The sequence below is a fragment of the Rhynchophorus ferrugineus genome, unplaced genomic scaffold, assembly GCF_030347505.1.
Source record: "Rhynchophorus ferrugineus isolate W39M unplaced genomic scaffold, kcgeb_rfMv2 rfM3, whole genome shotgun sequence".
NCBI classification, from domain to species: Eukaryota; Metazoa; Arthropoda; class Insecta; order Coleoptera; family Curculionidae; genus Rhynchophorus; species Rhynchophorus ferrugineus.
Window position 1 is genome coordinate 69755108 of NW_027472582.1, and position 24312 is coordinate 69779419.

At 31.2% G+C, this 24312-nt stretch overlaps 4 protein-coding genes across 9 annotated transcripts in view; 2 read left to right on the forward strand and 2 right to left on the reverse strand.

Moving 5' to 3' along the window:
* LOC143193389 (putative multidrug resistance-associated protein lethal(2)03659) overlaps nt 1–9748 on the reverse strand; it is a 44926-nt gene extending 35178 nt beyond the window's left edge. For 2 of the 4 annotated variants that reach the window (XM_076399571.1, XM_076399570.1), the window contains exons 1-2: nt 9527–9711; nt 1724–1842 (exon numbers count right to left, since the gene is read on the reverse strand). In XM_076399571.1, coding sequence (XP_076255686.1) covers nt 1724–1800 — 77 coding nt within the window. In that variant the 5' untranslated portion in view covers nt 1801–1842; nt 9527–9711. Of the gene's footprint in view, nt 1–1723; nt 1843–9526 lie in introns of all 4 variants that reach the window. The other 2 variants (XM_076399573.1, XM_076399572.1) reach the window with 2 other exon arrangements.
* Nucleotides 9749–10035: 287 nt separating this feature from the next.
* Nucleotides 10036–10564, forward strand: SmD2 (Small ribonucleoprotein particle protein SmD2). Its single transcript, XM_076397864.1, has one exon. The coding sequence runs from the start codon at nt 10132–10134 to the stop codon at nt 10483–10485; it is 354 nt and encodes a 117-aa protein (XP_076253979.1). The 5' UTR covers nt 10036–10131; the 3' UTR covers nt 10486–10564.
* Nucleotides 10565–10733: 169 nt separating this feature from the next.
* Nucleotides 10734–14736, forward strand: AIF (Apoptosis inducing factor). Its single transcript, XM_076400330.1, has 14 exons — nt 10734–11151; nt 11247–11320; nt 11612–11767; nt 11822–11888; nt 12050–12183; nt 12436–12566; nt 12622–12797; nt 12854–13045; nt 13099–13217; nt 13273–13473; nt 13539–13650; nt 13948–14153; nt 14215–14503; nt 14557–14736. Exons 1-13 carry the CDS (start codon nt 11058–11060, stop codon nt 14476–14478), a joined length of 1926 nt encoding a protein of 641 aa, XP_076256445.1. The 5' UTR covers nt 10734–11057; the 3' UTR covers nt 14479–14503; nt 14557–14736.
* A 375-nt stretch (nt 14737–15111) lies between these two features.
* Nucleotides 15112–24142, reverse strand: norpA (no receptor potential A). Of its 3 annotated transcripts, XM_076399588.1 has the most exons (16): nt 24018–24142; nt 23514–23702; nt 23267–23464; nt 22828–22907; nt 22033–22269; nt 21020–21214; nt 20743–20951; nt 20445–20687; nt 20050–20385; nt 18084–18481; nt 17799–18026; nt 17296–17490; nt 17187–17241; nt 16943–17120; nt 16495–16756; nt 15112–16439 (listed from the first exon to the last, which is right to left on the reverse strand). In XM_076399588.1, exons 2-16 carry the CDS (start codon nt 23682–23684, stop codon nt 16182–16184), a joined length of 3243 nt encoding a protein of 1080 aa, XP_076255703.1. In that variant the 5' UTR covers nt 23685–23702; nt 24018–24142; the 3' UTR covers nt 15112–16181. The 3 variants fall into 3 exon arrangements, with proteins under 3 accessions (XP_076255703.1, XP_076255704.1, XP_076255702.1); XM_076399589.1 differs by lacking the exons at nt 22828–22907; nt 24018–24142 and adding an exon at nt 22434–22513 and having other exon boundaries at nt 23514–23942; XM_076399587.1 differs by lacking the exon at nt 24018–24142 and having other exon boundaries at nt 23514–23942.
* Between the last annotated feature and the right edge of the window lie 170 nt (nt 24143–24312).

Consider the following 24312-nt stretch of genomic DNA (forward strand, 5'->3'; position numbering starts at 1 on the left):
AAAAAACGTTTTAAAATAAAATATGTAAATAATAATCATTGTAATAAAGTTATATAGTAGAATATAAAATACGTGTAGTAGATATGTTAAATAAGGTTTATCTTTATTTTTATTTAGATATTATAACGATTATTATTTACATATTTTATTTTAAAACGTTTTTTTGTGTTAAAAATCTAAATATGATTAATTTTTACATTTTTGTGAGTTCTCATATGATATTGGTTAGTGCTTAAAAAGAAAACAAAATGGTTTTTACACTAAACTACTTCCGACTTTCCGTTACGTCTGCTTAGAAATAACGTTATACCCAAATATCTGATTATTTCAGATAAAAAATTTGTGAAAACCTCGTACTTCGAAATTTGAGGTTTTCCCTAGATTGACAACAGTACACCCCTTCCCCCATCTGATCCTCACTGGGTTCCAATGAGACCACCTCAGAGGTGCAGTCTTTTGAATAAAAAAGAAACTTTGAAAATCGAAAATAACTTTCTTTATTCTATAATTAATCATTATTGATTATGATTATTATACCAAGTAAATATGTTCAAACGTAAGATGATCGGCTGCTTGTCAATCATTTTAGTTTCTTCTGATTACCACTTGTTCAAATCGAATCAAGATGGCTTGGGTAGCACACAGTTACAAAATGATAAAAAATTTTGTTATTAATTACATCTTACATACTATGACTAGTACAATCTTAATTTACAAATTAATTTACTACTACTGTTCTGTTGTAATTAATACACAAGCAATTTATTTCCCAAAAAATGCTGAAAAATTGTGAAAGTTGATTGATGTTTGGTTCAGTGCCACACCAACATCGTTCCTTGAACACAGTATCGTCTTGTTACCAGAAAGATGGGTAAAATTATTTATAATATAACACTTTCATCCCATAGAAGTCCCGGGCGTAAAAAAGAAAACGCGTTGTTTCTTGTTCAAAATTGACTTTATATTATCAACGTAATCTTCATTAAAACCCACACAATCATTCCAGCGTCGCTCTAACATTTGAATACTACTTCTGTAGATCGATTTATATTTTACCTCAAAATAAGCATTTCACCAGTTGTTGTTCACTCAGATGACGATCGATTGAACAGACCTTACTCATAGTCAAATGCTCATGCAATAAAAACCAACACGTTCTTCTAATATCTTTACTATGTTAGCCAACTCACACAACTTCACTTTTCGATCATTAGAACGATTTCGTGCATTTTTTGATGTTTTCTAGTGTTACCGTCTCATTCGAACTTCCACCGCGACCATTCGGACCACGTTTGAAGTCAACAAACCAACGTTTTATTGTTGTTTCTGATGGATCGGAACCCTTATAACACTTTTCAAGCCATCGCTTCGCTTGAAAGGTATTTTTTCCAACAATAAACAGTGTACAAATAAAACAAACGAAATCCTTTTTGATTCATTGTTTTGAAAATAACAAAAGTAGTATCACTCTTAGCAGAATAACTCACAAACTTATGAGTAGAATATCATGAAATTTTAACAGCTTTCATTTTAAGGTTAACACTAACTGAAAAAGCGGTGAATGCAATAAAACTAGCACCATCTATATGTTAAGCATGGTTGAATCATACTCATCAAACAAATATTGCTTCAACATATTGGTATTATATCATAGAGAATTCTTGTACCTACCAGAAGCTTCTGAAAAAGCCGATAAAACAATTACTAAACTAGAAAAACTTACCAAAACGTTGCAGCAGACAGTGGAAACGCATTCTCTCTATGATTTGGTGACCGTTGCTTCTTAACATTGCCATCCATGCTTCACCAAAGATATAGAATACTGCACTTAATTCATGCAATCTGAAAAAAGAATCCAAAGTTTTGAATTTTTTTTACAATATCGAGGCTTAGATCCTATATATTTTATAATATTTATCTTATTTTATCATTTCAGAATACATTTTTTATTACATCTTATCTAAATTTACACTTTTTTTATCTCTTCTATATATTAATAGGCTTAGCGAAAAAACCGCCTCTCTTTTTGAAGATAACGGGGGCACCTGGAGGCGTGAAATTTGGCACGGTTAAAGCTTACATGGAGGAAGAATGTTTAGGCCTAAAATTTTTGTGTAACATGTCCAACAAATAAGTAAATTCCAATAAAACGAAATACCAAAATCAAGCAACCAGAAATAAATGTCAGATATGAGACACAAAATATATAAACAAATGTATTAGGCTCTTCTTTGGCATGAGAATAGTATGATCATGTAAAGTTGTTAAAATTTCCATTTTTTGTAGAGAGAATAAATTAATGTGTCCGATTTATAGGAAGGTATGCACAGCTGTGAAAGAAGAACTGAACAAATGCGAAAATGTTATCCTAACATAGATTAACATTAATTAAAGAATAACAAGAATCGTAAGCAGCTTTTGATATCTTGACTGACGAAGAACTGAGGGTAATTGATATGGTTTTGGAGACATACTATATCATTATACTAGAAGTAATTTTAAAGGTTATTAAGATTTTTCTGTAATGTCTTTAAAAGTATTACTATTTGTAAGTAATTAGTAAATTATTTAGTGGTATTAACTTCTAATAAATTTCAGTTTTCATTAGCAAATGCATTTCCTACAGAGCACTAATCGAATATTGTTAATTTGTGCATCTAGAGTTAAAATTAATGTTGTAAACCATATTAACAATTATAAAATTGCTTAATAGAATTTTAATTCCACATTTGTTGGTGATTTGTTAGTTCCCGTGTGGGACATAAGACAAAGTAGATAAACGAAAGCTATCGAAGATGAGCTATCTGCAATGGTAACATCGAAGAGTGGAGTAAATAAGCAAATAATGATGCAGTTTTATTTACGAATTATGATGCAATTTAGGTAAAGTTTTAAGGTGAAATCGCAGTGAATCATGGTGCAGTTCTTTGGTGGTTATATAGCGACAAATTTTGGTAATTGATTGATACAGTAATGAATAATTAAATGCATTTGATTTTCCTCCAAGTATATACACACCAAAATGAAATTTTAATGAAGACCTTTTACCAATTTTGAAAATGATGATATATATACATATATATATATATATATACATATATACATATATTCCATTCCATATATATATATATATATATATATATATATATATATATATATATATATATATATATATTCCATTTACCATTTTACCATTTAGAATCAGAATTGCAGATCAGAAAGGTGATGTCTTTGCTCATATTTCAGTCGTTTTTCATTGTAGGCCTCTAGCGGATCAATTGTAGTCAATATTGATCTTCACTGAAGGTTTCATTAAGTTTTAGCAACTCGAAGTATAGCACACCAAGCTGATTCCACTAAATAGTTACAGAGGATTAACTTGGGGCCATATTCGGTTTTGCCGTTGCTATTGATGCTTGACCAGGTAGTCCCCATGATCACTTTCGCTTTGGATTATCGTAAAGGGTCCACTTTTCATCACCAGTAACAATTCGATGTAACAGAATCTTTCCGATTTTGCATTTGAAGCTATATTTCACACATGACCAAACGCTTTTCAGTGTTTCTTGCCTTCAATTCATACAGCACAAAATATCCAAGCTTTTGGGTCATTCCCATATTCTTGAAGCAATTGGAAATGGTTTCTTGTGTTTCTATTCAGATATTCTTCTTGCGTTTTACTTGAATCATCATCGAGTATGTCTTCAAATTTTGTTGGCTGTTCAGAATGCTCTTTATCTTCGGTTTCAAAATCACCACTTTTAAAACTTTTATTACCATCTAATATTATTAATGGACAAATGTAGACTTTAGAGCAAGATTTAGTTTAAAACTCTAAATCTACTAAGAGTGATAAAAAAACTAAACAAAATTTATTAAGTTTACGCAGAAGCTTATTAATATAAAACGGAACGTAATATTCCTATGATTCAATAGATACTTACATTAATTTTGACACACGAACTTGGAGAAACAGATCAGGATTGAGACATGAGTTCAACGATTGATTTAAAAATAAACGCGATTTAGAAAACCGACCTCAAAAGTCAATAAGCACTAACGTAGAAAGCAAATCGTAATGAGCCATTTCGATCAGACGGTTCCATGAAACGAAAACAAAAGAGAGGAAGGGAAATATACCTGACAACCATCGCTAATTGATCATTTATTCGCCATAGATTTTTTATCGTCAGTTTAAAGGTATTTCCCACACCGAGTAGGTTGCCCATTGTAGTTTGTTATAGTCATTACTGTTTAATGGGCATTTTTGTCTTCATTTAACGGTTACTAAGACATTATTCGTCTTGTAAATAATAAGTCATTATTATCCTAATTGATAGAATAATTAGATTATAATAATTTGTGATATATGTACGATATTTTTGTGATAAGCATCTGGTCCTGCCTAGATATGAATAGTTTATTTCCGCTTACCAATTAAAACCAGCCAACTTGATTGAAATACTGTACACCCCTTCAGTCAAGATGTCCAGAGTGTCAATAATCTCCTGCATTTTCACTAGACGTCATTCATGAAGAAAATATACAATATAATATGTACATTCATTTTTCGAATTAACTATTCAACGTTTTATGGCTGATAACAGCATGAGTTTCATTTTACTTTCGTCTTTTATTTTCTGTTGAAAAATAAATTTGGTACGTGATATTCAATTATTTTTATTGTTTTATATATTACTTTATATAAATTAGTTATTTATTTACACTATATATGTTACATAAGAATAATAACAATATATTTTATAAGATAATATATGTATCTATATATATATGCATATATATATATATATATATATATATATATATATATATATGCATATATGCATATATATATATATATATATATATATATATATATATATATGCATATATATATATATATATATATATATATATATATATATATATATATATATATATATATATATATATATATATATATATATATATATATATATGTATAATACATGCATAATATACTAAGGCAACATTGCTAATTTTAGAGGTTTCTAACGTGATGTCGTAAATTAACCTATTTTTTAAGGCTTATTTAGCAATTAGCAAAAACGCTGCCTAACCCTACGAGTTAGATCAAATTAATGTACTACAGTATTGTACACCATAAAAAGGTCTACAAAAAAGTCCAGGATGGTATATGTTAATCTTTTAGGGATAACCCACATTAACCATTTTCATTGTTTACTTTTTACGTGAGAAAATGGCTTATTTACGAAGCTATTTTAAGCAATACGGCATTAATCCTTATTGAATTAAGTACCTAAAATACAGTGTGCAATTAATATAGATCAATATGGTTCCTTACAGCATGTAAATTAAAATTTGCGTTTAAAAATGTGTAATGCAATAAAAATTGTATGAATTTAGATATTCCAAAGATAGCAGGAAATCTTCATAGTAAGTATAGGGGAAGAGGAATTGTTTTACTCCAAATTTAATGCGTGCAGGCCAAGGGCAGTAATGAATGAACCAAAAATACTGGATCGATTTTAATCATGTTTTCATTGAGTGACATAGGCATATATATTTTATGCCCGTGCAAAGTCGGAGCGGGCCGCTATGTTTTTATATACAACGTTCATATTTTTTCTGTAGTGTATTTAATTTAGTATCAGCATTGCACCCGTGCGAAGCCGGGGCGGGTCGCTAGTTATATATATATGTATATATATACATATATATATATATATATATATATATATATATATATATATATATGTATATATATATATATATATATATATATATATATATAATTAAATAAAATAGCTTTTAAAGTAAATTATTAGTTTTTCTGTGTGTTTCTGTTTAAAACTCTTTCGCATTTATAACTGACATACTCGGTAGGAATTCGTGTGGCAATAAATCGGCTACTCGAAGCGAAATACTCGAAGCATTCCTTGGTGTAAAGGGGAATTCGAGAAAAAGTATCGCTGCTGAAGCTGTAAGGAACAAGAGGTGAAGGTGAAGATCCTCAAAGATACCTAACCATAAACTATACCAAATAAGAAATATTCAAGCTTTGAAGAACACCCATATTCCGTGAATTCTTGGTACACGCGTCACAGTTCAAGGTGTAAGGCCACCAAAGGCTGATTAAAGTTTATGGGAATTAACATAGACTACTGGAATTTGGAGAGAAGCTTGTAGTTTAGGGTGAACACCAAAGACAGATTGTAGTATCTCAGTTTCTTAGCTGTAGATTATTGGAGCCTGGAGTCACTTGGAATACCTTTTCATAGAGGGATACTATGGAAATTTCGATAGAAATACTATCGATACTCAAAAACAATTTTACAACAACTATAAGCTGTCCAGAAGGCTATCCGCTCAACAAGTCGTATCTTGTTTCCTCTAATAAAACACTTTTTAAAGTTTACATTACACGGTTACACTTAAAACTTAATAAGAGTAATTAGGAGGAAAACAAGAGGAAGCAAGATCCGTAATACTGCACCAACATCTCTAAAGCAATCGCAAGTATCAAAAGTAACATGTAGACAAAATCTGGATATTTCGAAAATTTTCATAAATACTTTTACATAATTACTTTTGTTTCATTAAACACTTTGAAATTTAATCTCTTCCATTGTTTTACAAATAACTAAACCAGAAAAGGACAATATGACATTACAACTTGCAGGTTATGGTGCTTGCTAAGATGGGTACTTAATAATCACACAACTAACATATAAATTATTTAAACACAATTTATTTCTACATCATTTATAATCTTTTTGATTAATATTTAAATGTTACTCAAATTATTTCCATTAATGAACAATAAAAGTTTGAATAAAGCATACTATATTGAGCTACCAAAACAAAATTATTCAATTAATCATCAGCACTTATCGCTATATAACCAACAAATAACCGAACTATGTGGATTTGGGGATTTATAAAATTATGCAAGATTTAGCAATAAAACCTGAAATAAATTTATTAACTCACAGTTACATATTGATTGATATATCGATATTTTACTCATTAGAACCAAAATAAAACAACTATACTTGGTGGATAGTCGGAAGATACTCTCAACTTGATCTAAAATCAAAGAGATTGATTTATCAGTCAATCATAAAGCCAATTTGGACCTATGGCGTGCAAATATGGGGTTGCACTAAAAATTCAAATCAAGTAGTTATCCAACGCTGCCAAAACAAGTCTTCGATTAATTACCAATGCCCTTCGCTACGTAACCAACGAAGAACTGCACGATGACCTAGAAATCAAATGGATTTGCGAAGTTATCCAAGATTTCGCCTTAAAACACAAAAGAAACTAAATCATACTAACGTGGAAGCAATACAACTGCTGGACAACGCGCAGGAAATCCTCAGATTGAAGTGAACCAAACCACAGGATCTTGTGCAATATTAAAGTGTTATTCTTAACGTTAACTTAAGTAGTCTAATTTTAATGTATTTATACTACATTCATCTTGCTTGGGTATTGACTCAAGTACAACAAAAATAAATTAATTTGCAAACGAAGATTGTTCTAAGAATCTCTAGAATAACGTTCAATTAAAAAAATATTTCGATGTTAAACAGACTTGGAAGAATGCCTTTAAGGGGATTTTCTGAAAATCCAATTATTTTCGGATACATAGCAGTGATATATTTCAGTGACGCGGCATCTAAACCGGCCAGGCTGGAGCCAAGCAAACAATAGAGGGTAAACATCTCCCGGCCACTTGAGGTCAAATACCCCCAAGAAAACTTACTTAATGTCAATATACATAAAGTCTATTAATCGCGTTTAAAGCTCATTCAAGCCGAATAACAATAAAATATATGTAGTGTTCTCAATAAAATAAATCAAATTTTCAAATAAATCAATGTTTATAGTATATATTTTTTTAATATTAATATTTTTGGACATTTCTTTGACTGATATATCGATATTTTACTCATTATAACCAAAATAAAACAACTATACTTGGTGGATAGTCGGAAGATACTCTCAACTTGATCTAAAAGTTAATTTGGACCAATGGGGTGCAAATATGGTGTTGCACTAAAAATTCAAATCAACTAGTCATCCAACGCTGCCAAAACAAAATTCTTCGATTAATTACCAATGCCCTTCGCTACGTAACCAACAAAAAACTGCACGATGACCTGTAATTGAGTAATACATATTGATGTATGTATCTCGCTCTCGATTTATAATTAAGATTGTACTAAGCATATATAATAAAGATGTTATCAAAAACAAAATAATAATATACATTTTAAATTGGTACTTAAAATATTCATATATAAATATATATATATATATATATATATATATTATATTTTTTTTTTTTTCAAATACAAAGAAAAAACAGATACAAATGGAACGTTATCAAACAATCTCGATTTTTTACTCCTAAAAATACAGTACCGGAACTTAAAGTATAATTATAAAAACTATATTAAACAAAAGAGATTTTTGAGAACATTTCTTCATTAGTATTGGGATATGTGAAGAAATACAAAAATAAAATAAACACCATATAAAGAAAAAGTATTGATAACATAAACTATCGACGATTTTTTAGATTTTTTAATTATTATTGATTAAAATTTTTTATTAAACATTTTTATTAATGTAATTAAATTCTATTAAATTTTTAAAAAATATTCAGTAAACAAAGCTACCATACACTATCTATTCGACATATCTAAAACACACAGCCCTTATATATTTGATATATTAACATATGGCTACCATATGTGTACATTACGGAAAGTATCTAGTATATACCCCACAATTATTATTTATTGAATTAGAATAAGATATAAAAACAATATATGCTTTGATGATGATAGAGTATTATTCATTCTACATTGTATTTGTTCAATCCGATCACTATAATGTCTGTACCTTTTTAATTAAATTTATATTCTCAAAAGTTTCCATTAATATAAATATTAAATAAAATTATTCATAATTCCTTTATAATTAATCAAAACACATATAAAGCGATGGACTATACACATTTTATCCATACGAAGATATTACAGAATACAAAAAACAATATATTTTAGATATATTGAAAAAACATGAATGAAAAAACAGTTGGGATATAATGACGCTCTAGTATGCTATTATGCTGTAACAGATATCCCAAATGAAAGTTTTTACCTATAACATTTCAAATATAGGATATACGCTTCACCTTTTTCCGTTTACTTATACATATTGATGTTAATGAAAATCTAATTTTATAGTAAATATTTGTATTAACGAATATTTTTGGAATTCCCTATTTCAAAAGTTAATTATATTTTAATTCAAAACTTCAAACACAAAAGCAAGTTTCTAGACGGATAATAAAAACAAATGAAAATGGTATGTACTAAAAATTGAATAAACGCGCAAAAAATAAGATTAATAAAAAAATAAAAACAAATGTATGATTGTAAGAAAGAATTGTTTTATTTTATGAAGGTCCTTTATTATTAATAATATTATTTTTAATTAAAAAACTCACCTAATAACCTATTAATTGAATTTAAAAAAATATTGGAATATAATTGATAATACAACTTTGTGCCAACTAATAGAAAAGGTTACGATAACATTTTTTGTAAAAATAAAACACCCTGTAGCAGGAAAACCCGATATACCGGTGACACTCAATGAACATGAGTATTCAACGTAGTTCACGGCCAAACTAGATTTCATGAAATTCTCTGGCTTCTGGCGGTTAAAAACTACATTATACATTTTAATTTTGCCAGTTTCCACATGCGCAATATGACAAATGTCCAATCTGACTGTAGGATTTTTTTATAAACATTTTGAATATCTAAACTTATGCAACTAATAAAACACAAAAACAGATAAAATAGTTATAAATTATTATATAATTGTTTATATAAATTATATAGCGCTAGTGTAATTCTACTTTAATTACTGTTATATAGTAACTATTACACAAATACTGTAAGATTTACTGTAATAAATATCTATTGCGAAATACAAAATCCCTAGAAAAACGCCATGGTAACATGGTGAACGTAACCTCAATTACAATTAGCGTCTAGCAAGTTGAAAGTTAATATTTTAAGTTGTTTACTAATTAAATAGTTAAAAATGGCTTTAAACAAACCAAAGTCAGAGATGACCGCTGAAGAACTGCAAGCAAGGGAAGAAGAGGAATTCAATACGGGTCCACTTTCCGTTTTAACACAGTCTGTTAAGAATAATACCCAAGTTCTTATCAATTGCCGCAATAACAAAAAGCTCTTAGGACGTGTTAAAGCTTTCGATAGGCATTGTAATATGGTTCTGGAGAATGTTAAAGAAATGTGGACAGAGCTTCCACGTCCGGGAAAAGGAAAAAAGAAGGCCAAACCAGTTAATAAGGATAGATTTATATCGAAAATGTTTTTAAGAGGAGATGCTGTAATAATGGTTGTAAGAAATCCATTAGCAACAGCAACTTAATTATAAGATCGCGCACAGTTTTACATACTAATATATAAGACTTGTAATTTATAAGTACAATAAAATTTGTAAAAATTTAGACTTTGTTTCATTCTTTGTTTTAGGTAGCAATAATTCATATCTCCATTGCAAAAAGCATTTAATTTATAAATACCGCTTCATGACCTTATTATATAGGCCAATTTATAATATATCATAACTTTAATATCAAAAAAACGCCGCCAATAAAATCCATGCTATGTCATTGCATATAGTGAAGAAGAATTAAATTCCAGTTAACCTACAAATATTTGAATCGCTATATATTACTCAATTAGAGATTTAAGGGTGTTATTAACTAATTTATTATATATAGCTCAAGTAAATTGAACCAGTTTTTCACTAAATACAAAATATTGTTGCTATGGTTATAAATGGTGACCAATTTATAAGAAAACTATGTCAATTATGACAAATTAAAACTAAGGTGTTTTTAATATTTCTTATACCTATCATAAAAAATATATTATCTTAGCAAATGTGTGTTTCGTATGGTGTAGAGTGTTACCAATAGTATTATCAAAATTAGCAATATGTATCGCGCTAGGAACTTTTGTAATGCTATAGCAATCTCGCCTATTAGGACAAGACACAGTGTGGGTTTTTGTAACAAACCATTAAATATAAGTGAGTATATTTAATACAAATATTATAAAATTGAATGGTTATTAAATTAAATATATTATAGTTTAATAGTTTTAACTACATATTAACAATTTTAGGATCATCGGATTATCTAAAACATATAAACTCTATAGTTCCTAAAAGACAATTAAGCAGTGATGGTGGAAAGAAGGTATGTGACGAAACAATAACATCCCATCCATCCCCAAAATCTCCCAAACCAGAATCATCCTCAGCATCTGAATCTGTCAAATTAAAGGAATGTAATCCAGTTGAAATAAACCCATTCAAACCAAGCCCATACAGAATAGCAGGGGTATTTAAACCTACTAGAACTTTGATTTATCCTATCAAATAAATAGACACCCATTTTTTTTTAAGTTGCATCATTAATTAATGTTCTAGATCTTATTTAGACAGTTTTTAGTTTTTATAAAATTTATCTTGAATATTACTTTTTCAGAAAATACCTTCAATATCTGAATGTGATCCTCCAAATGAATTAAGTAAGTTACCACATCCAGCAGGATCTTGGAATGAAAATGAAAGAAGGAATAGAGAAAAAGGTAGGAATATGTTATTATTTGGAACCCTATTAGCTGTTGGATCGATAGGAGCTGTAAGTTACTATACATTCATAATATTGAAGTGCTATACAGAGTTATACTTTCAGTTATACTATGTCGGGTTAACAAATGAACCTGAAGATAAGAATGCTAGTTCAAAGAGTGTAAAAGCAGGTAAGATTTTTCAGTAACAACAAAAATGATAAAAAAAAATTTAAGTTTTTATATTGATCAAACCTACCTTCAGTGGGCTCTCTCAAGCCAAATCCTTCATCCACTATTGCATATGCTCAATACAAAATTTTTAAATATATTTTCTTTAAATTTATTTTTAGATAAAAGACAAAAAATTAGAGATCCTCAAAAGGCAAGTGAGATACCAGATGATGTACCATATTTACTTATTGGTGGTGGTACTGCATCATTTTCTGCATTTCGAGCGATAAAATCATCAGATCCCACTGCAAAGGTAAATTAGTTTTTCAGTACAGATTTTACAATTAAAAATTATCAAAAAAAACAATGTGAAGACTAAAAAAGATACTACCTGCTAGACTTGTTTAGTAAAGATATCACTCTGGCTCAGACTTAGGATATAAAAAAAATTGTCTTAATTTTTATAAATTTTAAAGGTTTAAACTGAAAATAGACAAAAAATCGTTTTTTTTCAACTTTCGAGATCAGGACACTTAAAAATGTTCAAAAAAATTATCATTTTTAGATCTTAATAGTTTCCAATGAGCCATATTATCCATATATGAGACCACCACTTTCTAAAGAAATATGGTTTAACGATGAAGAGGAAGTGACAAAAGGCTTGGCTTTTAAACAGTGGAATGGTTCTGAAAGAAGGTAACTAGAATATTCGATAAAACAACATTGATATTAAACATTAATCTGTTTTCAGTTTATTTTATGAGCCAGAAGATTTTTACACGCCCTGTCGAGAGTTAATGAGCAGCGAAAATGGCGGTGTGGCTGTGGCGAGGGGTTGGTCTGTTAATCACATTGATGTCATGGAAAAAACGGTTTATTTGGATGATGGTACACCAATTAAATACAATAAATGTCTTATCGCTACAGGTTTGATATAACTCATCATCATTAATGAGCACGACTCCAACGTAATCTCTGTTCAGGTGCAACACCGCGTTTATCGCCAGTATTTGAGGTGGCGACAGCTGATGAAAATTTGAAAGACAAAATCAAATTGTACCGGAATGTGGACGATTATCGTGATATCGCGGAGGCTTTCAAGGACACCAAAGCGGTGGCTATAGTGGGTGGTGGATTCTTAGGTAGCGAATTAGCTTGTGCTTTTGGAAGAAAAGGTAACTCGCGTTGAGAGATAAAATACAGTAAGTCCAACATTATGTGTTTTTAGATAAACGGAAAACGAAGCAAATATACCAAATATTCAGGGAGACCGGCAATATGGGGAAAATCCTACCGGAATACCTTTCCTTCTGGACAACTGATAAAGTTAGAGCTGAAGGAGTAAATGTAAGTCGATACGAATCTAAACAATTAGAGCAACAACCGCAGCTTAAATATTTAGGTTATATCAAACACTGAGGTGGTCGGAGTTAAATTAAAACCAGATGATAAAGTCGAATTAACGTTAAGCAGCGGCAAGGCTATTCTAGTAGATTTCGTGGTGGTAGCTGTAGGGGTCGAACCTAATACGGATTTCGCGGAGAAATCAAGGCTGGAAGTTGATCCGGAACTCGGAGGGTACTTAGTGAACACCGAATTGCAGGTGAGTGCTTCTGTAATATTTAGAGTGGCATTAAATAAATTTGCCTTAAATGGACGGGATTTTAGGCCCGATCTGATTTATATGTTGCGGGTGACTGTTGTTGCTTCTACGATCCGAGATTGGGACGGCGACGAATCGAACATCACGATCATGCCGTTGTTTCGGGCCGATTGGCTGGTAAGTTCAGTATATTACGGACGTGAAGAAGTAATCCACGTTCTTAAAGACTCAATTGCACGTGACTCTCAATTTTAATCTAAGAAAAAGAAATATAACTGAGAAAAAAATGTCCCTATTAGTATTTCTTTTAAAAAAAATCGCTAACCTTGACTCAAATGAGCAACGATGCGTTCTAACTTCTAGAGTGGTAGAAAAGATTATTATGTAGATGTTTTGAAAAACATGGATTACTTCTTTACCAGAATTTGCCAAAAAAAAAACAAATGTATTACTCCAGTGATAACATGATTTTAGGTGAAAATATGGCTGGTGCAAGAAAACCATACTGGCATCAGAGCATGTTCTGGAGTGATTTAGGACCCGAGGTCGGATATGAAGCCATAGGCATCGTAGATTCAACACTACCAACTGTCGGTGTTTTCGCCAAGGCTACCACTAATGATACGCCCCAAGCTATCGTAGAACAAACTAACGAAGGCGATAGATCAAAAACTGAAGGAGTAAGTATATAATAATATTTATTAAAATGTATTACATTCCGATTGTAATATTAAATTTTAGTTACCAAAGGAGTGCGAAAAATATTTATCAGAGGAAGAAAAGGCTAAACTAAAAGAAGCTAAAAAACTACTACCCGACGCAACGGAAGGCGAAGATTACGGGAAAGGTGTAATTTTCTATTTGCGCGATGACATCGTCGTAGGAATAGTACTATGGAACGTATTTAATAGGATGTCGATCGCTCGACAAGTTCTCAAAGATCAGAAGAAATACGACGACCTAAATGAGGTCGCTAAATTATTTAACATACATGGAGATGAATAATGTGTTCCAGTTAGTCTCATGCAAGGTTCGTATCTTCATTATTCTAGATTATTTTTACCTTATTCTTCATGTTTTCAGGTAAATCGTTACATACATAAAGGTTATAGGTTTATATTAAACATTATAAAAGTTAAACCGGATCATTTTCAACAATGTTATTAACTATTTTACTTAACATAGGATTTACTTGACTGCATTTTTAATTTCCATAAATTTTGTACATAAATACTGTAATAAATAAGAATTGTCGAAAAAAAATTGTATTAATTTTGTGAAATTCGAACCCTTTGATTGATGAGCTTTAAAAAACAACTGAGGGGCTTAGTCATATTCACTTGTCAGTAAATACTATTAAGCGCTACAGAAGCTTAATACAAAATCTAATTTAAATGTAACATCAAATTTTGTAAAATAATATTAAAATATTCAGGCAAGATTTATCAAATGAACCATTTTATTAAGATATTAAGTAAATCCATTTAATATTATATATATTAGATTATATTTTTTATATGTAAGTTGTGGGTAGGAAATGCTTTAGACCCACGTTCATGGCACTCTAGCAAAATCAATAACTTTTTAATTGCAGTACTTCAAACCTAATTTGGATGTTGGTTGGAAAAAAACAACTCGTTACAATAAATATTAATTTTAATTTTCTTAAAATGATACAACAGAACGACAAATGGATGATTTTAAAAATTTTTCACAATGCGACTCTTAATTTAAGGAAAAGGAAACAAATAGGATGGGTCAGGCCTATTGACTTCCTGTAATCACAGTTCAAAAGTTCCAACATCAACGTATAATTCAGGTATCGATTTTAGATTAAAAACTTACGACAAAACAGTATATGAAAATTAATATTTATAATATATAAAACACATTATCTTCTCAACAATCTATATCCGGCGATTCAATTTAATAATTAAATAGATTATAAGAGAATTTGAATACTTATTCAGATGTTTTTTTATAATCATTTACTAGCTCGTTGTTCGAGAATAGTCATAATATTAAATTGTTCAACCACCATTTAATATAATAATAGCAATTTAATTATTCTAACGCGGCAAGAAAAGGTCCCTAATTTGTTTAAACGTTAAAATGTTTTGGTCCTGATCAAAATTTCAAATTTTTCTTTAAATAGTACTAGAATAAAACTACATAAAATTTGACACATAATACTTAACTCTTCTCCTACTCTAAATCAACTAGGTGCCGTACATCTTTTGTTTTATTAGATATGCCTTATACACATTCATGGCATTCTAGTAAAAAAGCACAAGTAATTATTTTAATCCTCATTATAACTTTTAAATTACAATACTCCGAATTTGTTAGCTTAGTAGACAAATAGTAAGATTCAATTTAAAAATGTTATTTAATGAACGGATTAAGTTTAATTGCAACTATTGTTTACTAGAATTGAATGCTACATATCGTTAAAGTTAGGACGAACCTAGACAAATATTCGTTTGTAAAACCGGTATGGTTGTGTGGTAGACGATTTCCACTGAGTAAACGCATGTGTCACATTACATATGTAAATGCGGCATTGCTATTACTAGCTGCAACGGTGAAGTTAGTACTACAACCATCGAAGTATCATAAATGTTAAATAATCAACGACAACATAAAACAAAATTAATGCGTGATATTTTAGGACTAGAGTAGACGCTGAATAGTTAACATCCTTAATATTAAGCGAAAAACTCTGTTTTTGATGACATGTCGTATTCCTTCTCCTCATTCTTATACATGTCGATCATTTTTTGTATATCATGCGACAACATTTCCAGCTGTTTATCGTGTACTATCTGTAGTTTCTCCTTTTCTCTTGCCTGTCTGATGAGAGCAGTCTTTCGTTCCTCCAGAAATTTTTTGGTGTTGTTTTGCTGCTTCTCTTTCAACCTTCTTTCTTTATCCTTTTTTGTTTTTAGTGTTTTATCATTGGCAATCTATGAAAACGTCAACTTTTCGACAAAGTTTTCTTCGAATTAGTCTCAAACTTACCTCTTTGGCCGTTTCAATAGAAACTTTTGCTTGCTGACTGTTCATATCCTTCATTTCCCTGTCGTGTTTACCGTCCAACTGACGCATTTGCTGAGCCTGCAGGAGCTCCATGTGCTTTCTCAACAAATCGCGCTGATCATCCAGCTGCGTACGTAAGAACTCCCATTCTTGCTTCCTGTGCCTTTCCATGAGACTACTCCATTCCAGAGTTTGTTCAGTCACTAACTTTCTTACAGCTGGATCATTTACCAAATCATTTTTACTGAAACATGTAAAGATTTCATGAACAAATATTCTGATCTAAAAGAAATATGACAAAATCAAGAAAGATCTATGAAAAAAGTTCACACAGCTAATGAAATAAAATTGAATGGGGATTAATTAGTTATTAGACAAAAATCATTGGTTGAGGGGAGCAGTTTTAATATAGAATCCTGCAGTAACTTACTTTTTCCCTTTTATAAGCTTATCGATAGCAGCACATTGCGATTTCTGAACGGCGCCTTTTTCCTTTTGCTGTTTCTTTTTTAACGTATCGAAATCCTTTTGCTGTTTTTTAGTTGTTTTTTGAAAGCCTTTATCTTGTTTTATCGACTCAATAGTAATAGGATCGAAGACCATAGGCTCTACCAAATCACAGATAAATAGTAGATCTATTTTTATAAACTAATATATAAGAATTTAAAGCTTACCTATTTTTTTCTCTTCTTTCTTCGCCTGTTTTTCAACAGAATTTTGATCCGTTACCTAAACAAATAAAGCGTAACGAATCTTGACTTTATGGCGTTTAAATTGATTTACCTCTATACCCATAGAAGACATCTGCTCGTTTTGCTTCTCTTTGGCTCCTCTAAAGCCCCTGGGATCGCTTAGAGCAGCCATAAAGTCCTCAAAACCGTCCGGCACGTAAATTTTCAATTCGATATTACAAAATAACATTGGCAAAGACATTGGGAAGTTTGCTTCTGTTCTTAATGATATGTGCCTATAGCCTGCCTGAAATATTGTTTAGGTACAGATTTTTATAAAAACAACGTTGAAGTACGTCTACATTGGGGTAAATTTCTGGTACTTGTCGCAACCTATTTTAGTAGAAATTGTTGAATATTTAGAATTCACGAAAACGAATAAACCACCTACAATGTATGATGAATGTTAATTTGATCACATAGAAAGCCTTTGGCCAATGTTTTACCACTAGGAATACATTCACAGAAAATAGAACTTTAGTTGAACCTTAGCACCAAGTTTTTGTGTTGATAGATATTGACCCAGTGTAGACGAACCTTCAGTACCAAACAAACCTGCAAACCATCTAACGGCAATATTCTCTGTCCAAGTAATTTTCCACTCTCGTCGTACACCCCGAACCGAAGAACCGCTAAGTCAGGCAGAACGATCTTTCTGAAGAGGAAGGGTTCTTCGTTGTACACGGGATTCAAGCCGTTCGCCGGTACCATGTGGGTTCTGAACTCTCTACGTATTGTATCGGTGGGTAAACCGTACATATCGACTTCCACATACGTCCCGACCTAGACATAAAATTTCATATTGTACAAGATCTCTCCAAGCAGCCACACTAATTCTACCTTTTTGTCGGACAAAAATTGTCCGGCTATTACTTGCACCGAACATTGGGCCGCGATAACACCATCTACCGGTATTTCGGCAAACGGATCAAAAGTTCTGTCTGGTCTCCTCATAAAGTCGGGCTTCAAAAGATAACCGCAGTTCCCGTTATACTCGAACTTGCCTTGGTTCAATTGCATCGGCAAATCAGACGTTTGAAAATTTAAGGACACCATTTGACATCCTGCGTTCCAGAACACCTGTGGCATGTAGTTGGAAGAGTTAGCTCTGGCGCCGCTAGGATATATTCGAGACATTTGTTTTTTGTTATAATTGACGAACTCAATTGCCTGACTCTTTAGATAATTGAGACCAGCTGGTTCCGAAAAACTGGACATATTGTGGTGGATATTCTTTTCTGTGAAAGAAAACAATCAAGCGTTGAAAATGACTTTTCATAAAGGAAGATGAAATAAATATATCTTGTCATTGTAATTATATATTTGTTTTGTTTAAAGAATCTAATTTAAGAGCTTTAAAAGCAGTTGAAAGCTAAGCGTAAAAAAGCTGCATGTAAAATTACAAATGCGTTTGGGGAAGATCATGTGTCTAATATTACTGCTATAGGTATTCTTGGTTCCGTCAATTTAAAAGTGGTAATGAAAACCTGATGTTACAGCAACAATCTGACAAAAATCAAAAAGAGATCAAAGATCAAGGAGAACAGGGTAATAAAAATTGGATATGGTAAAGTTAAGGAAAGATAAAAAGTAAGCACTTGAAAAACACATATAAGGTCAGGAATTAACAGAGAAAAAGGGGTAAAATAGAAAAAAGTAATAAATATAGCAAGGGAATAAGACTTAAAAGAAAAGACAATTGTTTTTGTTTAATATTAAGTGAAAAATGTAAAATAGAACATTTAATCGAGAAGACGACGCTCTTTTTGGCTTTTTATTATATAGAATGTTTTTAGAGCTTTGGTAAAAAGTTTATTTTCTAAAGCGGAGAAAAGGAGTACTTTGTTGAATTAAAGTTATTTTAACTGAATTGATGAAGCTTGATATTCAAACGTTAAAACAGAGATGGAGCGTCAACGGAGGTGGGTAAAGCACAGCTTATGCCCGTCCAATAAAACTATCAATGCACGTTATCAAAATGTATGACGTCAGCACGTAACAATGTTGTCACATCAAATCTGACTTTTGGTTTACAATGTTTGCTGTTTCTAACCTCTAATTAATCAGTTCAATAAAACAGTGAACTAATGTCTTCTAAATTTATGACGTCACAATGTTAAAAGTCGCAATGTTGCCTCATTAACTATAAGTTTTACTTTATTTTAGCTTTGACATACAACAAAATTCTAATCTAAATAAAATAATGAAACAAAAATAATGTTATCAAATCTAGTACATCTAATGCTTATATTCTCTTCATTCATGTTCGAAGTAACTGATTAGAGATGCAATCTGTTTCTGACTTATTATCAAATGGTCGACAATTTCAAAACTTATAATTATTATCACTAATATTTTGAAGAATTTCGAGGCAAATTTTCTTCGTACCTATAAGGAAAACATTCTTTTTTCAACTAGAACAAAATGAGTAGGATAAACACTGCCTCAGTTTTTACACGAATTTACAAATTGCGATAAGCAATACATTCGACATTGTGATGACGTGGTTCACTGTTATTTTGAATAGACCATAGACTGATTTGGTCACATGTTCCGCCGCATCACACATTATTCTGTCTCTTTTTAGCTGGGATAAAATGAGAAAAAAAATCCGCTCCCAGTTTAAAACAAATTTTACATCTTTACAAACTGCAAATGCTGTTTTATTAGAAAGATACCACCGTGATGAAAATTAAAAATTTGGAATTCAATACAAAGTCATACATTTAAAACTTCTTTAAACCATTATTTTCACGAAAAAAAAAGCAGCAATAACTAATTTAAGATCCTAACATTATCTACTCACGTTCTGCTATGTCAAAACCCTGAAACTTTACAGGTTGGGCGTAATTGACCATAGAACTCAACCAAGGATGCACATTGGTCGTAGAACCTTGATAGTTAGCGGGGGCGACCTCCCCACCCTCTCCAGGCGGAGCGTCTGGGGCGGGAACCTCGGCTGAAATGTCTGGAGGTATCGGCCTGTCAGCACTCGCGTTGGCGTCCTCTTTTTCCTCGTCCTCGATGACAAACTGGCCCTGTTTGAACAGCTCCAACTCCTGCTTCTCCACCTCCGGCTTCAGCCGTTTGTTCTTGATCAAAATCTTGCGCTTCAACGCCGAAGGGGGTGGTAACGGGGCACCTTAAATTGAACGAAGTTCGACTCGTCGTAAAAGGAGAGCGTGTAAACTGATCGATTACCAGGTTCCAAGGGGAAATCCTTCAGGGGTTCCTTCAAAAGTAAATCGCCAAAGATCTCCTCACAATACTTGGCCAATTTATGCTGTTGCGTTTTACAGCAGTGGTTTTCGAATGATAAAATGACGGGATAGTCGGACGTGACGAAGGCCGTGTCTCGGATCGCGTAAATGACGTCCTTAAAAAGAATATCCGTACACATAGCTCGGCCATGGGTTATGATAGGTTCCTCGTCTTCGCCTCTACCTAAAACATCCATCAAACATAAGATATTGACTTCCTGAGAAAACTCGCAATTTACCATCCCAACAGTCCAACTCGACACATCTACACCCTGCTAGAAGGACTTGTCTATACATTTCCACCGATGACTTTCCACCAAATTGTCTTCCAATTAAATATGTATTGTGACTAGAATTTATATAATATGCACACAACGGCTGATTCATGTCCATATAGATATCCAAACGATCCAAGAAGACTGGTGCATTTTCATCTGACATCAGATACCTATAATATTAACCAGCATTTATGAACATCTACTACTGAAGCAATATATTCATATTTAACAGACTCACCTTACTAAACCATCCTTAGTCAGTCTCAAATTTTCCCGCGAGCTTTCATCCAGCTCGTATGTACGGATGATTTCAGCTGCTCGTTTTTCATCATACAGGGGATACAGAATTTCGTTTAGCCTCGGATCTCTTTGTTTCTCATTTAAGAAGTTGATCAGTTGTTCTATGTTCATATAGTCAGCTTTACCTTCAGTTCTAAAACAGCAGGCCCTGATTTAGTCAATGCCCCTCAAAGATATTTGATACCATATACAAGTACGAGGTGTTAAAGGTAGTATTAAAGCCCGAGGGCGACAATCAAAAGCTTGAATTCGTAACCCAGAGCGCTTTCCAACGTTCACGAACCTTTTATTTTCAGATTAAACAAGTAGAAACTCTGTGACTGTAGTGCAATGAGTCCAAAATGCAAGTATTAGAAACCTCTGATCTAATTTGACCATATGAACTACAAATTATATACTGAATTAATTTTCTGAAGAGGGCTCATAAATTAGCATCCACGCTGTCCCGATTTAACCTCTGAACTTTTTCCTGCGGGGTCATATTAAATCTTTTAAGTGTAGGCCAATAAAACTATATCTTTGGGACATTTGAAAGACAATATATATCATGAAACCTATAACAGTTGCGCAGAAACTTTGTTAAAATACATTGGTTTCTCAAAAGTATGATAATTTATGTTGAATCTAAAAAACTGGACAGCGGTAATCTTTTAAATCATATTTCATATTGTTTACTGATCATATTAATGTAATCATTCACATTTTAAAGAAATAATCACATAAGTTTTTGATAAAAATGAAGAAGGCTAGGTCATGGAAAATCACAACTTAACTCACTGTCAGCCATTAAAATTGAATCCACCGTTATTGCACATTGCATCCCACATTAGTTAGCTAATTAAACAGGTTAAAAAAAATGAAAACAAAAAGTTAATTCATTAAAACAATCCTTTGAGACACCCTGTACTTAGAATAAAAATGTCAGATACATTTATACATAGATAAACTTACATGGACCTAAACAATTCTTCGATATCATTCCTGGGACAAATTTTATGATATAACGCATAAAATTTTTCGAAAGTGAAAGCTTCTGGTTCAATACTGTCATTTTTCTCATTCGGTAGCCCCAATTCCGCTAGGAATTGATATACTAATTTCTCTGTTCTCCCTGAAGCGAACGTCCTTGCGATCACTTTAACGGGAATCTTTCCTTTCTGATCGACTAAAAATCCTAATCTCATCCAGCTAAAACATAATCAGCTATTATAATAATCCACATTTGATTGTTATTATGTAAAGATGTGATCTAGTAGAATAAACATTGAACCTCTTAATTATTTCTGTTCAAGCCACATCTCTACACAATATTTCTGTATATTATCAAATAACGTAAACTACCAAACACTTACTGTTTCATTAAAGCTGTTCTAGGACAAACATTAGATATTTTGTTATTGTGAGTAATCTGCCTTAACCCTTGCTGCCAAGTCTATAGGTTAAAAAGAAGCCATACAAAACATGCAACACATACATATAAGATTAAATATATACATAGCCTTTAAAGACATAATTAAAATACCATTCGTTATGTTTATTATGATACAATATTTAATTATATTGTCATTTTTATGACAATAATAAATACATTTAATAGTTTTTATATATTTTGCAAAAACAATTATTAGATTACCCAAAGACCTCAATATAAGGGTTAGTTAAACATGCAATAAAACCAAATAATAAACATTCAAGACATATGAACAACAAAACATGCATAAATTATTTAGTCATATGAAGACTTACTGTTTTTTCAAACAAGTCATTGGGCAAAAGTTGTTAGCTTTAACATTGTGAGTAATTTTTCTTAGGCCATCCAACCAATCCTTAAACATATTATTTATGTACTAGTTAGTTTTTAACTAATTTGTTATGAAACAGTTTAGTTCTGAATGATTAGATACTGTAAAATTCACATATCATTCATGGGTATGTTTAATGTCAGAATAAGGGATTGTTTAAAAAAATAATGAGAAATCTTAATAAAAACATAAAATATCAATGAATCATGCTAAATATTTATTACTGTAAACTTAAAAATATTGAGACACAATAATACATATTTTACATGTAACTATATTATTCTTAAGACCGACAAATATTTGTAGTGGAGTAAACAGATAGTACTTATATAAAACCATACTTATAAGTTAAAGAATGATCATAATCACCATAATATACATACCTTGGCAAGTTCTGCGGTAGGGAACACAATATGTTGATAATTAATATTTATGTAATCTGTTCCACTGCAGATAGTGAGTGATTTTGCTTCTAAATCAGCTCCATGCTTCTTTGATAAATTGTTTAAAATCTTAGAATCTTTTGGTAGCCACCCAGTTCTGATATCACTTACTTGGCACAATTCAATAACGTCACCTTCCTAAACATAGTATATAAGAATTCAGTAATTCAGTAAATCTTTTACTTACTCTTCCTTCACTTTTCCAATAAATGAAAAATCCGTATTCGTCTACTTTAAAAGTGGCTTTTTGTTCTAATTCACCATTATCTTTTTCTTCTGTCCACCTATCCACGACACATCCACTAAGCAAGGGTTCAGGAACAGGGATGTGCCAGTCAAATTCAAATTTCTTGGTCATTTCGAAAAACTATCTTAACTAATAAACTTTAATAATAAATAGGTATTCTCCAAGTTTTATGAAATACAATAACATCAAAGTGGCATTATAATATATAGATATTTAAAAAGGATAATTTTAAAGGTATTAAACTGCACAAACATAATGAAACTTTATGAAATGATTTGTAAAAAAATATAAAACATTAATTTTAGAAGAATAATGTTTATATTATATTTATCTGTCAATTTGTCGTCAGCCGTCAAATTTTATAAATATACTGGAGGTTCAAAAGTTAAGCGTAAAATTTAAAATATAATTATTCGAACACGTTATTGTGCAATTTAAACTCACCTCTACAATAAGTTATAATATAAATCATAAGTGAACTGGCCTAATATACAGACTGCTACATAACATTCACTATATTACTCTAAATAAGACACATTACTATCAAACTAATTGTATTGACTTTTACTAAAGGTATTTAGTATTAGGTTTCCTTAATGTTAATTTAATTTATTTCTAATTAAATTAGGGAATGTCAATATTAATCTAATTATATTTACATTTTAATAAACACATTGATTTTCTGAAACTATTTATAAATACAAGCTATAATATAAATAATCTATATGTGAATTAATAC